Source organism: Athene noctua, chromosome 1 (assembly GCF_965140245.1).
Source record: "Athene noctua chromosome 1, bAthNoc1.hap1.1, whole genome shotgun sequence".
Taxonomy (NCBI): Eukaryota; Metazoa; Chordata; class Aves; order Strigiformes; family Strigidae; genus Athene; species Athene noctua.
The window spans coordinates 245,585,995-245,601,909 of NC_134037.1; the positions used below are offsets into that span (position 1 = coordinate 245,585,995).

General features: G+C 40.6%; 1 protein-coding gene across 4 annotated transcripts in view; it reads left to right on the forward strand.

Moving 5' to 3' along the window:
- CRYL1 (crystallin lambda 1) overlaps positions 1-15,915 on the forward strand; it is a 60,022-nt gene that overhangs the window by 5,409 nt on the left and 38,698 nt on the right. For 3 of the 4 annotated variants that reach the window (XM_074915655.1, XM_074915674.1, XM_074915684.1), the window contains exon 3: positions 11,446-11,572. In XM_074915655.1, coding sequence (XP_074771756.1) covers positions 11,446-11,572 — 127 coding nt within the window. Of the gene's footprint in view, positions 1-405; positions 445-11,445; positions 11,573-15,915 lie in introns of those variants that run through there. The other variant, XM_074915665.1, reaches the window with a different exon arrangement.

A 15,915-nucleotide genomic window follows, 5' to 3' on the forward strand; every position in this document is an offset into this window, starting at 1 on the left:
TCTGAGATGGACCTACACTGATCATGATAGCCTGCATGTATCTGTATGGAAAATATTAAATGTACTCTTTAATATTCAAAACATTTGGTTATGGGTTAAAAAGTAAGATTAAAGTGGGGAATTTTGATCTACTGAAACAAGTGGAAATATGTATCATGTTGCCACAATATCAGTAGACCAGATACAGAAAGAAAAGGAGAGTGTGTTTACTAAGGCCTAACATGGTCCGATGGATTTCTGCCTGTTGCCAGACACATGGCAGTGAGTGCCCTGACACAAAACGACCACACATTGAATTGAACTGGGTGTACCAGTGGCTTTATTAACCAGTGTCTGTTCTAATAGAACAACCTTTTGTTCTGCTGAAGAAACAAACTAATGAGCAGCTTTATGACACACTTGACCTACTTGAATACACAGTGTAGCAGCATGCCTTGGAAAATGGTAACTTTTCATATCCTTTATGCTTTCATATGAGTCAGTGTGATTCTGGTTTGAATGCAGTAGAAATTCTTTAGTGCATGTGTCCATCCTCCACCCCTCCAAACCTGTATGATTCTTGTATTATGTAAACTTTTTTCAAGTAGTTACTGTGCTGCCATTCTAAGCATATTTGTGCTGCTGATAAAGACTGATTAATTACACTGGAAATGCTGTATTTTTACCCTTATGTAACTTGTTCTTGTTTTATATAGAACAGTCTTTGCACATATTATGAAAGACTATTGCAAGGGGAAAAAGTTCAGTTGATTCTGAAGAGGACATTAAAACTTGGATATTTGCGCATGCATTCTCTGATTTCTTTCTAGAAGTAGATGCTGATTAAATATAGTATTTACTTAGATGCAAAACTGTATCTCCTCCAAGACACAGGAGCTGGTAACTGTTTTTAATACATAAAACCCAAACAATTGTATGCATAAAGGCTATAGTTAACTTCAGGAAAAAAATCATAGATCTTGGGAAGTAGCCTGTGCTAAAATATTAAGACAAGATTATTTTTAAAACTATGTGATTATATTCAACTGCACTAAGCAGTAAATTTATACTAGAAGCTCTTCTCTGTCTTCTTAACCTTCCTTCCTATTAGCCCAAATAGAAAAATTTTCTGACAGGTTGAAGTTGATTTTGTGAAGTGGTAGTTGTTTCTAGGGATATGGGCACATAAAATTACTATTGCTACTTTTAGTACATAATACAAGTGAAATGAAATAATAGTATCAAAACATGGAAATACTTGGTTGGAAGGGAAGTATCTTTGACCCTCTCTTTAATAAATAGGGACCCTCTTCCTTACATTTAAATTTAATTGAAAATAAATTATTTGTGAGTTCTGTAGAAGTCCATTCTGGAAGAACAGAACTCTGCTTTCTGCAAATTGAGTTTGTATTCAGTACCACACAACCTTAACACATATCAAAAGTGGGGTTGTTCAGTGACAATTACTTATGTCAGCTTTATCTGACTATAGATTGCTGTTCTGCATGGTTCGAAGATGTTAGGCCTTTAAGGAGTTGGAACCAAGCAGTCTTGACATCAGAATATTGTGCTTCCTCTTTGAATATTAATTTAACCATAAGTTTTATTGAACTTGATATGTAGTAAATTGCAGTATTGCATTAAGCAACCTTAGTTTTTTACATGCTGTAGGAGCACAGTTTCTGTGAAAAGCAAACAAGATGTTGGGACTAGAAAAAACTAGCATTTCTCTGCCCACCTCTAGCCAAATGGAGAGAAGTACTTTAAGAGTCTGTACCATTGTGAATGGGGATCTGAAGTGCCTCATGTATGGCAGGCTGCAAGGCCAGAGGAGTAAACCATACCTATGCATATGACTTTGTTACAGCTAAATTTTGAAAGACTCTTCTCCCCATAACTTAAGCTCATCATCTTTCTTGTTCCAGGAGGAGAATAGACTCTAGAAAAAAACATTTGAATGTACATTACTTATTGCTGTCTGGTGCCCTCTTATGCTTTGTTTGTATGAAAAGGGAAACAGTTTATGGGGTTGGCCTTGCAGCATGAGTAGTATGTTGATGTAGGCTTTGTTCTCTTTTCCTAGCTCATGACATATTCCCTGGCTGTGTGGTTAGATACTCTTCCAAAGTTGGATTCTTCTTCCAGTCTCTGTTCTGTATTGTATTGAGGCTGTATTTGTATCAAGGGCAAAATGCAGCTTGGCTTTGGTCATCCTTGATCATAGAATTGTAGAATGGTTTGGGTTGGAGGGGACCTTAAAGATCATCTAGTTCCAACCCGCTGCCATGGGCAGGAACACCTTCCACTAGCCCTGGTTGCTCAAAGCCCCGTCCAACCTGGCCTTGAACACTGCCAGGGGAGGGGGCAGCCACAGCTTCTCTGGGCAACCTGTGCCAGTGCCTCACCACCCTCACAGGAAAGAATTTTTTCCTTCTATCTGATCTAAATTTACCCTTTCAGTTTAAAACTGTTACCCCTTGTCTTATCACTGTACTTCCTGATAGAGCCCCTCCCCATCTTTCCTGTAGGCCTCCTTTAAGTGCTGGAAGGCCTCTATAAGGTCTCCCTGGAGCCTTCTCTTCTCCAGGCTGAACAAGCCCAACTCTCTCAGCCTGTCCTCATAGGGAGGTGCTCCAGACCCCTGATCATCTTTGTGGCCTCCTCTGGAACCGCTCAGGCAGATCCATGTTCTTATGCTGGGTACTCCAGAGCTGAACACAGTACTTCAGGTGAGGGTCTCACAAGAGCAGAGTAGAGGGGAAGAATCACCTCCCTGCTGGCAATACTTCTCTTGATGCAGCCCAGGACACAGTTGGCTTTTTGGGCTGAGTGCACGTTGCCAGCTCATCCCGTTTTCCATCCAGCAATGCCCCCAAGTCCTCTGCAGGGCTGCTCTCAATCCATACTCTGCCCAGCCTGTATTTGTGCATGGGGTTGCCTCAACTCATGTCTAGGAGCTTGTGCTTGGCCTTGTTGATCTTCATGAGATTTGCACAGGCCCACCTCTCAAGCCTGTCAAGGCCCCTCTGGATGGCACATCCCTTCCCTCCAGCGTGTCGACCACACATCTTGGTGTTGTCAGCAAACCTGCTGAGGGTGCACTCAGTCTCACTGTCCATGTCACCAACAAAGATGTTAAACAGCACTGGTCCCAGGAGTGACCTCTGAGGAACACCACTCATCACTGCTCTCCCCTTGAACACTAAGTCACTGACCACAACTCTCTGAGTGAGACCACCCAGCCAATTCCTTATTCACTGAGTGGTCCATCCATCAAATCCATGTCTCTCCAATTTAGAAACAAGGATGTCATGTGGGACAGTGTCACATGTTTTGCACAATTCCAGGTAGATGATGTCAGTTGCTTTTCCCTTATCCACCAACACTGCAATCCCATTGTAGGCACCCACCAAATTTGTCAGGCACAGTTTGCCCTCAGTGAAGCCATGTTGGCTGTCACCAGTCACCTCCTTATTTTCCATGTGCATAGTTTCTGGGAGCATCTGCTGCATGATCTTGTTAGGCACAGGCAGACCCTGGTGAGACAGGCCCATAGAACTACAGGCCAGTCATCCTTTCTTCTCTTTTTAAAAATGGGGGTTATGTTTCCCCTTTTCCAGTCAGTGGAAACTTCACCAGGCTGCCACAGCTTCTCAGATATAATGCATAGTTGCTTAGCCACTTCATCTGCCAGTTCCTTCAGGACCTGCAGATGCATCTCATCAGGTCTCATGGACTTGTGCACCTTCAGGTTCCTTAGGTGGTCTTGAACCTGATCTTTTCCTACAGTGAGTGATTCTTCATTCTCCCAGTCCCTGCCTTTGCCTTCTGTGCCTTGGGCAGTGTGGCTGGAGCACTTGCCAGTAAAGACAGAGGTGAAAAACTCATTGTGTACCTTAGCCTTTTCCATGTCCCAGGTAACCAGGTCTCCTGTTTCCTTCCAGAGAGGGCCCACATTTTCCTTAGTCTTTTATCTTCAATTTACCTACAAAAGCTTTTCTTTTTGCCCTTGATGTCCCTGGCCAGATTTAATACTATCAGAGCTTTGGTGTTCCTAACCTCATCCCAGGCTGCTTGGACAATTTCTTTGTATTCCTCCTAGGCTACCAGTCCTTGCTTCCACCCTCTGTAGGTTTCCTTTTTGTGTTTGAGCTTGTTCAGGAGCTCCTTCATCCCTGCAGGCCTCCTGGCATTCTTAACTCACTTTCTCTTTGTTGGCATGCATTGCTCCTGAGCTTGGAGGAGGTGATCCTTGAATATTAACCCACTTTCTTGGGCCCCTCTTCCCTCCAGGGCTTTATGTTGTGCTACTCTGCCATGCAGACCCCTGAAGAGGCCAAAATATGCTCTCCTGAAGTCCAGAGTAGTGATCTTGCTGTGCACTCTCCTCACTGTGCTAAGGATCTTGAACGTCACCATTTCATGGTTGCTGCAGCCAAGGCTGCCCTTGAGCTTCACGTGCCCCACCTGCCCCTCCTTGTTGATGAGAACAAGGTCCAGCATAGCACCTCTCCTCATTGGGTCCTATATCACTAGGAAGTTATAATCAAATTGATAGTTTATTCAAAAAATTGCTTAGTTTTATATATCTTGAGGGAACACCTAAGTGGATATTTTTGATCTTGAGTGCCTGACACTGGCATGTCAAGCTTATGCTAAATATAGTCTTGATTCTACCTTTCAATTTTACCCACCTCCACACCCCCAAAATAATGCAATAAGCTAGCTAGGGAAAATTGCTTCATTTGCAGAACTAAATAGAGAGTGTGTTGATAGGGTCTGTCGTTCCAAAGGTTCTGCCTGGTCATTCTGTAGTCAAAAACGCCTCCGAAGGGAAATTTTCATCTTGAACCTAAACTTAAATAAAATATTAAGAACCATAGAAAATGCTTCCTAGCGGGAAGGTTTCCCAGCATAAACTTGTCGGTTCTGATACCTAAAGAATCTTGACAAACCTAACGAGCAAACTTACTTAGCTCACTAGATCTGGAGATAGCATTGGTATTGATCTTCTAAGGGTAAGAAGTGGCTTGTAATGGGTTGCAGACCCTGCTCAGACTTGGCAATATTGGCGACTCTGTATTTACCATGAAAAAACATAATGGCTGTAGCAGCATTTTCCTGTTACAAAATCTTTGCTCTCATTGCAGCACCCAGTTTGTGTAATGCCAGTATAGACATCCTGAGAGCGCCATGGCTGGAAAGCAGGTTGTGTGTGATAACTTTAGGAGATCTCAAAATTTTGATTGGCTTTTGTGCATCACCATGCTCTTATGTCCCAGCTCCTCTGTCATCTTGCTTTATACCTCTTCAAAACTGTGTCAAAGGCAGATATGTAACTGTCCCTCTTTACTATCCTGCCATTGCTATGGATGAAGTACATTTGGCAATGTTGGATCTCTCTTACCTGGATAGAAACATGCTTTAGTCATCCAGCTTGTGCTGCTCTTTCAGGAAGACATAATGTGTAATTACTTTTCCGTGGTGTGGTGTGTGCTTACCTTTAGTCTGGAGAAAGCAGGAAGAGGGAAGGTGATAGCTAATGCATATTAATATGGCCAGTTGCAACTCAGTATTAGCTGCTTGCTATTTGACTGTTGCAAGTGTAGACAGTGAGCTGGTCCCAGTCAGGGGCTTTCGGTTTCCTTCTTACTCTGTTGTGCCTTAGGGTAGGTATATTGGGCTGGTGATGGTTTGTTGTTTTGTTGGGGTGTTTTTCCATGTCAGCTACCCTCTCATTTATCAGACAGCACTAGATAGCAGTCTGGTGCTGTGACTGGTTAATGGCCCTAGTCTTTGGGTGGTGGTGGTTGGCTGAATTTGTGAAGAATAGTATTGGTGATGTCTTCCTCTCCCTTCTCCTTGCCGCTTTGGGCAGTAAGTTTGTGTTTAAGTGGTCTTTAATCTTTTCAGTATTTGCTTATTGCAAAAACATGTGCTGAATAATATGACTGTTCAATAATAGCTGTGGATAAAGGTGAGGCAGTGGGGTGTGAACAAGATAAGTATTAGCATCACTTTCAAGGTCCTTCTGTAAAAACTTTTAGAATAGGATTTGTAAACGTGAGCATCCCAGGCAGTTTATGTGATCAGGAGGGTGCCTTATCTTGAAGCAAATACTAGTTCAATTCCCAGAGCAATGTTGACATGGTGTTCTGGGTTCAGCTGGGATAGAGTTAATTTTCACAATAAGCTGGGAGGGGGCATAGCCAGGAGAGCTGACTCGAAATAGCCAAGGGGATATTTGATCCCATATGACATTGTGCTCACTATGTAACTGGGAGAGCTGGCCAGGGGGAGGAGGGATTGTGGCTCATGAACGGGCTGAGTGGTTCTGGGCAGTGAGCAGTTGCATTGTGCATCATTCATTTTATATGTTCTTTTATTAGTTTTATTGCTATTATTACTACTTCTCTCCTTGTGTTGTCCTATTAAACTGCCCTTATCTCAACCCATGAGACTTCACCTTTTTCTTTTGATTCTCCTCCCCATCCCACCAGTGAGTGGCTGCATTACGCTTAAACCATGACACATGGGCAGTCAGATGCAACAGTAAAACTCTGGAGGTAGACAAAGTGTGGGCTCTAGAAGTAAGTAGTATTTCCTTACGGATGTAATGAAATCTTCATTCTTCGAAGACCTTACAGGTATTAGTCAAACTCTTCAAACTGTGCACACGATACAATTGCAAAGCAAAGTCCTGTGGGTGTGTTGCATGGATGCGGCTGCGATGGCCTCAGTCTGTGGTCATAGGCTGCTTTGAATAAAAAGGTATCCAGTAGAGGTCAGTGGTGTACTACTGCATCTACAAACTCATCTGGTTTGTGCCTTCCTACATAGTAAATACCAGGGGAAGCTCCCTTCTTTTGCCACAGAAGTGTGGGCAATCTAATACCCCAGGGGAATATAAAGAGGGTTTAGCATTTGGAAGACTTAAAATTAATTTGTGGAACAAATCAGCTAGAATGTTAGTAAATATATTGTTGAAAAGTGGGCAAAAAATTTTTCCTGGGAGGGAAGGACAAAGTTCAAGTAATGCACAAATTGTATTTCCTATTCCATGCTTTAAATAACTATATTACTTTAAATAAATGAATAGCATGAAAATGGTGATGTTAACAGGAGGATTTTTGTTTAGGAGGGAAAATCAGTCTAGCCTTTAATTTCCCATGTATGAAGATGGTGGTTTTGGGTGTTAATTAAGAAGTGGTGTTCTTGGTGTACAAGACTTATGACAGAGAAGTAGAAATGATAGGATGGTAATCACTGGCAGAGAAGGAACGGTATGGAACAGGAGACAGGTACTGCAAATTTCTGTAAAAACTTACAAAAGAAAAATAAAAGTCAGATCTTTTAGTCTGTCACTCTAGCTTTTTTTTGAATCCCTCAGTTACCAATCGTGGAGTGGAGTTTGAGAACCAGGGAGGATGAGACTAGTGTCATATTGCAGAGAAAATAACAAGAACTTTACCCTCTTCTTCAAAGAAAGACATAATTCTGTTGTGGTCTCTTCAAACTTAAATTTTGGGTTTGTTTTTTAAAAGCAATATGCAGTCTATGAATAAGAGAAGGATGCTAGATTTAGGCAGGTGCATCCGGGAAATTAACTTCTGATGAATAAATACTTAACACCTTTTGAATTAGAGGAAATGTCTTCAAGTTGTGCCAGGGGAGGTTTAGATTACATATTAGGAAAAATTTATTAATTGAAAGGCTTATCAGGCATTGGTACAGACTGCCCAGGGAAGTGGTTGAATCACTGTCCCTGGAGGTATTTAAAAGATGTGTAGATGTGGCTCTCAAGGATGTGGTTTAGTGGTGGACTGGCAGTGTTAGGTTTATGGTTGATCACTCAGTGATCTTAATGGTCTTTTTCAACCTGAATGATTCTATGATTGGTTCCTTACCATCTTGCTTCACAAGGTGTGAAGGAGTCAGAAGTTTGGATACTCTTGTTTAGGTGCACCTGTTTCTTTACAGATGAAGCACTGGCACCTGTTGTGTGCTGGAAGCCTTAAGTCTTGGATGGAATTCCTGCCTAACAAGTGGTAGTGTACCCTGGCAGCTTGGAGAATGGAGCTGAAGCTTCCTGTTTGCTATTCTTTACTACACAGATTGCTCAAAGGCAGAAGCCTGTGCTTTCCAGCTGTCTATTTGCTGTGTTGTTAAGAAATCGAATGGAGAAATCATCCAGAAACTTGATGGATTTCCTGCTTATTTCTGTGATGCTGCCTGGAGGGGTGTATGTTTGAGCACTTCTTTCTCTTTTTTTCCCTCTTCCCCCCCCCCCCCCCCCCCCCCCCCCCCTTTCTTGAAGTGCTTGTAAAGAAAACTTACCAGAAGATACAGTCTGAATAGTTTAACATTGGGTAGGAAAGTTCTGGGGTTTTGAGCCTAAATCCATATTTGAGAAAAGAGGAAGAAAGCTATTAATGGAACTCTTTTCATCAGTTTTGGACTGCATAAACTGGTAGGAATACTAATTTTGGCACCAAGTCTAAGGGACTCCAGGGAAGCAAACAGGACAGACCTGAGCAGTGTCTAAAAAGTGCATGACTCTTGGCTTTGTTTTTCAGCTAAGAGTGAACTGAACCTTTTCAAAGCTCCTGTCCAGTGTAAACAGAATGCAATACCTAGTTGTTTACCCAGGGCATGCTCTGCCTAAGAGTCAGAAATCATTGTCCATGATCAGCTCTGACAAAAATAAAGAGGAAGTGTCAGAACTTGCAGTACAGAAATTATCTGGAGTTAATTGCTGAAGCAGCTCATTGAAGAGGAGAAGATTAATGCTTGTAGGAGCTAGTGCTGTGAGTGCACATGCATGTGGATTTTTGTTGTTGTTTTTTCCCAGCCCAAAATGTGGGTACGTATTTTGGTTTAGGAGGTGCACTGTCACCTTCACTGGCTTCAAACAGAGACTCTGCTGATATCTTGCCTACTCCCAAGTTTACTGGAAATCCTTTGATTTAATGTACAAAGTCCACAGTAATCTGAAGGTATTTATTTCTTCTGACTGTTGTGCTAAACCAGGAGCAGAACTGCTCTATGCATTTTTTGGCTACTCGTAAGTGGCTACTGAGTGCTTCTTATCATGATTTTTAGAGGGATTCCTCCCAGGTTAAAGTATTGCTGCTCTGGGTTGGTGTCAGAAAGATGTATTAGGAAGCTGGTTTGTTTGCTGGCAAACTACTTTGAGTGGAAGAGAGGACATCAGAGTAATTTGCAGAACAGCAGATGTTTATGACCTCTTAATAAAGTCATGATAAAAGTAGTATAGCCTATATTTGCTGTATTTTCTTGGACTCAACACAACTACATGCATACTGAAGTAAAATTCTTTTTTTTTTTGGAAGTTAATGGTAGACTTACTGAGCCAGTTCAAGCTAAAGATATGAGGGCCTAGTGAATCTCTGCTGAGGTTTGACTTGCTTCTGTATAGTTAAGTAGGAACTGGATTGTCTTCAAATAAATCCCTGCAAACTTTCATCTTTGACTTCAAAATACTGTGGTCTAAATATCTAATTCTGAGCTCTTTTCTTTGGGGAGAAATAGGTACTTCCATAAGACAAGATGGATTGCACACTTGGATGCCTAAGAAAATATTAGTCAAATGCACCTGAAACAGTTCTTTTTTCTCTAAAAAGAGAGCTGAAAATTATTGTCTTAGATGTGCATGTTGACAGAGTGGGTGAGATAAATCCCACTAATTTTGTTCAGGAAATCTGGAGGAGGAAGCTTAATATTTTTATTTGATCTATGACTTGTTGACAGGAATGAGCTCTAAATAAAAGGATGGTTTGACAAAGTGAGAGTGCATTTTCACACATTTCTCAGCAGATGGGTTGGAAAGAGTGGAGGGAGGAAAAAAAGATAAAGGCAATGATCTACATCCTTCTCACTTTTCAACTGATTTAAAATGCTGCATGAAAAATATAGATGACGCATCCTGCCACTCTATAAAGCAACTGAGAGCTGAGATCTGGTTGCTCCCTGTCTGGTTTGTTCAGGGTTGCTGATGTAAAGGTGGCTGCCTTGGTGTTACTGGCAGGGGGTGAGGAAATGCTGCCACAGTGTCTTAAGTGCTGGAGCTGGACTGGAAAAGCAGTCTGGGGCTCACATCCCAGTCTAGTGGCTGGCTGACTGCCCTGCTTTGTAAGCACTAAGGAAGGATCTGGCTGCTGCAGATTGTGACAGACATACATAGTCCCATCTCCTTTGAGGTTTCTAGATTTAGAAAAAATAAATCCAGTGTTACTGTCTGGATACATGGAGGGGCCTGGGAAGGTGTGTTAAAGACTGAGGTGTGGATGGGAGTGATGATCATCTGGGCCTTTAAGTTCTGCATATTTAACATGTACTGTGCTGTAAAGCCCCTAAGGAAGACTGCTGTGTATGCCTTAGTGCCACAGTCACTTAGGAAACACATGATGGATCACTGTTTTTTTCTATATATAGTTATATGACTTGCAAAGTACAAAAATACACTTTTTCCAGGCTGTACAGCTTTGCTACAGATTTTCCACCCTCCAACTGGGTGGCAAGTACAACTTATTTATCATGTAAAAAGACATCCAAAAAGAAGCTTCAGAACTAGATTGGTAGGGAGAAGAAATGATTATTTATTTTTCCTGCTGCTAATCGTCCTCTCTGAGCAATTTTTGCTGAATAATAACCAAAGGCTCAGAGGAGTTCTGGCTTCAGGTAACGGACAGATCTAACCATGATACTGGCTATATCAAATAGCTTTAGATTAATTGTGATCATATAGTTTAATAGCACTTAATTTCTGTGGATACTGCTCCTCTAAGTGACTTTTAACAGTTTTGAAAATGTCTTGCTTGCTCTGGACTTTCAAGAGTTTCAAACTGTAGAGACTTTTCTTGAGAATGTGGCATGACCAGTCCCAGCAATGTTGTGTATCTGAACATTTATTTTAAGCTCTGGCAACTCAATTTAGTAACTTTTTCTGATACTTGCTCTGTAGTCATTACTTATGTAGGGCTATTGTTTTTTTAGGAACGACTTCTGGCTGTACAGAATGCATTTGTTTGTTTATTTCTATACAGTTAAACAGTGTTCCTGCAGTGAGGCTTCATAACAAAAGAGCTGTTGTTTGTAAAACTAGATGAAGTATATTAAATGGACATTTCATCCCATTAAATATCAGTATAAAAACTCTTGCTGATTCTGCACCAGTGAAAATACGTTTGAGGTGGTGACCAGCTTGCATCTTGCATCTAGGAGTAGATCTTAGAGCTGTCCATGTTTGAAGAGAAGAAAAAATGTTGTAAGATGGAGGGAGCAAAGAGGAATGGCTGAAACTAACCTGCATAGATTTTTGAGTATAAATATATGCAGTGGCATGGCAAATAGTGTAATACAACTGGGTTCTTAAGAAGCTTTTTAAAAAATTAATGGTGGCTTAACAATGATGAAGTACTGAAATGTGTATGTTGTTTCTGTCAGCAAACAAATGAAAGAACTGGAAGAGTCGGGATTCCTGAAAGGAACTTTGAGTGCGGAGCAGCAGTTGGCTCTCATTAGCATTTGTACAGACCTGAAGGCAGCAGTAGAGGGTGCTACTTTCATTCAGGTAAGCAAAGATTTGGCAGCTCAGCAGTTTAGAAAAATGATCAAGAGCTGTGCTGTGCACTCCATGGGCAATGTAGAGTTCAACATCCTGACCACATAAGGATACTTGTGCTTGTTAAAGTTCTTTCTAGCCTACTATCTTGACATGGGAGATGATGCCTCTTTGCAGGATTTCCTTACTTGAGAGTCCTTGCAAGTTTCTTCTGGGTTATGTTGGAAGAGGCCAGTGGGTGGCTAAGCCAAGAGAGAATTGCTGGCCTCCATGTGTCACAAAGACTGTATCTGTTAGGAAGACAAATATGGGGGGATAGGGGACAGGAGATTCCTGGGGGACAGATTATCTCTTAGGGAATACCACACATTCTAGTGCTGGGACTAAAATGTGTTTCTTCCTCGCCAGGTGCCTCAGGAAGGCAAGGGAGTGTGACTATGCCCAGAGGTGACTGATTCTGACTGTGGGGGAGAACTGTAGCCAAAACCAACTATTGACAGAGTGTTTGAGTATTAAAAACAGGGTTGATATATAGGGCTGGAATCTCTGCTGCTAAGTAAAATTGGGATGGGGAACAAGCTGTATTACTGAACCTGATAGTCTGTGACTGCTTAACTATTAGTATGCTCATGGGCATAGTTCAGGGAATATGTGAATTGGGGACCATTTCCGGGGTAAAGTATGAATGAGCTTGCATTGGACTTGGCATCTTCTACCCTGTGTGGTCCCCCAGTATTGTTCCAGTGTTGTAACATTAACTGTGCCTACATGTATGTGTGCTGCACCCAAGATTTTATAATTTAAACTGTTTCAGATTGTAAATCCTGCAGTCTACTTAGCTGCAACACATCCCTAATAATAAACTGAACTAAAAGGGGACAGATTTTGAGACCTTTTCTTCCTCCCAAGCTGGTGAGGTGGAGGGGGAGGCAGAGCAAAGCCTCACAGAGGAGTCAAGGTGTGAATGCACTATAGATTTTTACAGTGGTATGCTATTGTGTGTTCATTTTCTCCAGCTCATGAAACTATATACTGTTACCCCATTATCTTACTCCTTTACCAGTACTGAGCTCAGAGCTTGTCAGTTCATATTATTGTTTTCACCTATGTATCGCCTACCTCTGCTGAATTTAATCTGCAAATTTGCTGAGTAGTCATTCAGTCCTGTAAAGTCGTTCCACAAATGTTTGTGGTTGTAATGATGATGACCAACTTAATTTTATGAGCAAACTTTCAAGTCATTTATGAGTGGATATAACAAAGGGCACAGATATCTATGAAACAGCACTGGTCAGCATCTTCCACTGAGTAAAACTAATTGTTCTTCCTACCTCTGCTTACTATCTCTTTACCAGTTACCCTCCATGAAAGGACCTTTTATCTCACATGTGACCAGTTAACTCCTTTGAAAGCTTTTATTATTTTTTTGTTGCAAGACTTCTGGGCATTTATACCAACTGCATCAGCTACATGACTCCTGTGCTTCTTCCTTGCTTTAGAGAATCCTACTAGGTCTGTGAATCAGGACTTCCTTCTGAAAAAGTTGCTTTGATTCTTCCCTGTTTTTGTAACACTCTTTTGGTGTGGCCCTTTTCTCTTAACGTGCTTGATGGAAACATAAGGCTTACTAGCTTATTGTTGAGATCTTTCCTGATATTCCCTTAAATGTTGCATCATGCTTGCCACTCTTCTGCTTTTTGGTACCAAAATAGTGTACATTCAGTTTCAAGTGAGCAAGTTTTGTTTCAAGTGTTACTGTGTTGGTTATTCAGACCTTATCAAAACATGTCCTAGTACCTTGGCTCTGGTTCCCCTTGCCTCTGTTCTGTGACTTGAGACAAACCCTGGAAGTCCCCAAGACTAAGGCTTCAGTTTTCTTCATGGATTAGAAGAAGAAACAGAACAGTTGCAAAGAAATGACTGTCCTGTGTGTTTTCCAGAAGATCATCCTTCTGTACTCTGATCATCTCTTCGTCCTATGCATTCTTCTTTTCCATGCATTTTGAAGAAAGAATGGATTTTTTTTTTATATTGTTGTTGTTGTAAATTTCAGGGGAGTGGTCTGCTTTGTTTTGTCTAATTTTGATAAATTAACAATCCTACATGGCCATGTTCATTTGGGTGCTGCCTCAACTTTGAAGGCTGCTGCCTTCTTTCTGGTAGACTCTTCTAGTTCTGCCTGTTTTCTTTGCTCTTTCAAGTGTTTCTTTACTACCTGGCATGTCCATGTGGCACCTTTACTTTCTCTGTATGCTATCTGTAAGGATCTGATCCTTCTTGCTGTCAACTTTGTGTCTCCCTAGTATCTTCACTTTTTAATATCTTCTTTTGATGTTAAGTGCAGCTGTAATGGAGTTCTTGATGCTCCTACAGAGATGTTGAATCTTAATATGCTGTTGTTCCTCTTACAGAGGCTCTTCAGCAGTAAGATTTTTGAGCAAGGTCCTGCATGTTACTTCATATTGAATCAGGGGCTGCATCATCTATCTGTCTCACTGTCAGCTGATCTATGAAACAGGCATTGGACAGATGTTGCAGAATCAAAGTAATTTTGAGTTGAAAGGGACCTATAGAAGTCATCTGGTCCAACCTGCTGCGGGACCAATTTATCAGCTTGCTCAGGATTTGTGCAGTTGAGTTTTGAGTATCTCTAAGGTTAAGTACTTTTTGAGTAACTTGTTACATTTGATTACCCTCATCGTTAAAATTCTTTTCTAATACCTAATTGGAACTTCGTTTCTTGAAACTTTTGTCTCTTGCCCCTTTTCCTACCAGTGTGGACCTCCTGAAAAGAATCTGGCTTCTCTGTGTTCCCTTCAGGTAGTTGAAGACAGTGGAGTTGTGTTGATAGTCTCTGAATAGCAGTGATTTACCTGGGGTAACTCAAGCCTTCTGGTACTGTTTTGTGTTCCCTTGACACTTTGTCTCTTAACATGTAGTCATTAAGCATATAAATAAAAAAATAAATGGAGTAGCTGCTGTATGCCTGTGACTAACAAATAGTATGTGTTAAACACTGGTGGTATTCATATTGGCTCATCAGTTTCAAACCATAACATCAAATTTTGCTTTGATACAAAGTTTTAACACATAAACAATGTAAGTGGGCAAATTATTTGAAATAGTCTTTAATTTGTTCTTGGAAAGGGGGTGGAACAGATACAAAAGAATCTTAATTCTAGGCTCACAGCCTTATTTCAGCAATGAATAGGTTTCTTTCTGTCTGAACCCCATTAAACTTCAGAAACGTTGCCTATTGCAGCTTTGAACCTGGGATGACAAAATGGACTAATAGTAACCTACGAGTGCAAGAGTTTTGACTTTGTTACTTAAAAAATAAAAATAGCGGTTGTGTTAATGTTAGTTGAATATAGAGGACTCTATTTTCTTGCTTAATGGTATAACCTACTGATTCACTTGTTAGAAGACTTCCATGAGAACTGCGTTTCTTTACCCTAGATTTCAGTTCATTAAATCTTAACTTTTCAAATTTGGCCTTTGCAGAGTAAGTCCACTTAAAGCTTTAAAAATTTCCCTCATGTTTGTGCTCCTTGAATTAATTCTGCAGACAGTTGCCTTCTTTGTCATTTTCATGGGACATAACTTAAAACAAATGGGATGAACTAGTAAAAAGTGAAACTTACTAAATTACATTAGTGAAGACAGAAAAGTGAGAACGATGCAAGAAACAATTAGGACTGAGTAAGAAGAAAATTCATAACAGTAATAACATCCTTTAAAATCAAGGTATGCCTTGATGCATATTATTTTATATATTCCCTCTCCTGAGCATTTTTATGAAGTAACTTGTCTTGATTAGTGTGCTTTGTATCAACTCTGGAAGGAAATCAGTCTGTATTTTGCTCTAAAAGTGAATATCCACTCAGTTTCACTTCTCAGTTTTTCTGTGCTATTTAGAGTAAATATATAACCTATACTACTTAGGTGAATGTGCACTGCAAGCTTCTTACATCACTAAAAGCTTCAATTCTGAAATAACATTTTCCATTAGCTGAAACCTCCATGAAGACAAATTAACGGATACATTTATACTATATTGTCCTTGGAATGGAGCTGTCATGGTTGAGGTGAACGTTTCTTAATATTGTGCCCTTAACTTTCCTGCATAAATACATGGTGACTTTTGTCTTTTGTTCTTATGTGGCTGTTGGCTACTGAACTTACTCCTTTCACTATTAAAGCCAGATTTGAGTGGATGTGTGTCTAGTTCCTAAATAATATAAGCAGAATAGAAATCAGTGTATGATCTCTTAGCACAGTGCTAGTAAAATGAAAACAAGTGCTTTGCTTTGGAACAATTTACAAACAATAATAAAGTTTACTGGCTCTCA